Source organism: Fulmarus glacialis, unplaced genomic scaffold (genome assembly GCF_000690835.1).
Source record: "Fulmarus glacialis isolate BGI_N327 unplaced genomic scaffold, ASM69083v1 scaffold27360, whole genome shotgun sequence".
Taxonomy (NCBI): Eukaryota; Metazoa; Chordata; class Aves; order Procellariiformes; family Procellariidae; genus Fulmarus; species Fulmarus glacialis.
The window spans coordinates 930-2,281 of NW_009189991.1; the positions used below are offsets into that span (position 1 = coordinate 930).

General features: G+C 57.0%; 1 protein-coding gene across 1 annotated transcript; it reads right to left on the minus strand.

The window, feature by feature from the left end:
- Positions 1 to 2: 2 nt before the first annotated feature.
- Positions 3 to 1,349, minus strand: SCAMP3 (secretory carrier membrane protein 3; the record flags this gene model as incomplete). The annotated part of the gene is made up of 5 exons (XM_009584179.1): positions 3 to 95; positions 240 to 357; positions 461 to 562; positions 942 to 1,101; positions 1,295 to 1,349. Coding segments are annotated over 5 exons (528 nt in total), but the record flags the coding sequence as incomplete, so codon positions are not given.
- Between the last annotated feature and the right edge of the window lie 3 nt (positions 1,350 to 1,352).

Below are 1,352 nucleotides of genomic sequence, written 5' to 3' on the forward strand. Positions count from 1 at the left end.
GCGGTCCGCACCGCCTGGTTGGAGAAGACCCCCGCAGCAAACTCCTCCTGCGCTTTCTGGAAGCTGGCGCCCGTCCGGCGGTACAGAGAGTGGATCTGGAAGAGAGCGGCAGGCTCAGGGTCAGCGTACCGGCCCCATTCCAGGCCCCCAACAAACAGAGCTGCACCCCCGTGCTTGCCAAAACCCACCCTCATCCTCCTGAAGGGGTGCCTTGGCCCCCAGGTTTGATCCAAACTCACCTTTTTCAGCATAATGATGCCCAACACAGCCACTGCTGTGAAGAACAAGGACACCAGGATCATCATCACAGCCACGGCTGTGTTCTTCCGCAGCGCTATCAGGCTCAATATCCAGCCACTGCAAAACAAGAGGTGGTTGCCCACAGGTTCCCTCTTCCCCACCCGCCTCCTCCCTTTCTGGGGTATACTCGGCTGGCCAAGGCTCCCAGCACAACACATACCTGAATCCCCAGTTTGGTATGCCAATCGCCTGCAGCACGTACATCACGTTCTGGGCAAAGAAGACGAAGAAGAAGACAAAGAAGTTGAACGAACTGTCACTCCTGGGAGAAAGAGACAGACAAGGTTAGGCCACAGAAAACAACTCTCAAACTTTCGTCAAAGCGGGGGACACAAGGAGAACATGCAAGCCCCAGAGGCACAGCCACTGGTTAGGGAACTTAAAGCAAGGAGAAATCCGAGGAAGAGGCATAAGGCAGTGCAGGGATCTCCAACAGCAAGGTCCACAGGAAACCACGTTCCTGTGACCTCCTTAGAAGAGTCCCATCCAAAGCAAGATTTGTTCCTCAGGCTGGGACACCACTGGTGCTGCACTTGGGGCAAGGGCCTGTTCCGCTGAGCCGCCCAGTCTCCCCAGCTTCAAGCCTTGCAGCCATCCCACCCCGCTGCTTTGCTGGCCTGGCAGCTCAGGCAGATACACACCTGAAAGCTTTGTACATTGGCCTATACCAGCAGACAAAGGAGCAGGGCGTGTAGAGGAGAGCCCAGAGAATGGAGAGGCCAAACCCAGAACCGGACGAGGGCTCCACACAGAACCAGGCCAGCGAGGACAAGAAGTTCAGGAAGAGAGCAATGGTGCTGGCTGAGAGAGAGGACATCGGTCAGGCAACCCGAGCAAGGCTCCCGCCTCCCCACACCAAGGCCTCAGCCCCCCAGACCCAGGCACCGTGTGTTAATCGCAACTTCTCCAGAGCAGCAGCGTTCACTTGCACGCAGGACACTTGTTCCCCTACCTCCTCCCAGGACCTGTCCTTCGATTTCCCCCAGGGACTCACCCATCCAGAGGTAATACATGGTAGAGACAGTCTTCTGGAAGTCAGCAGGGATCTCCAC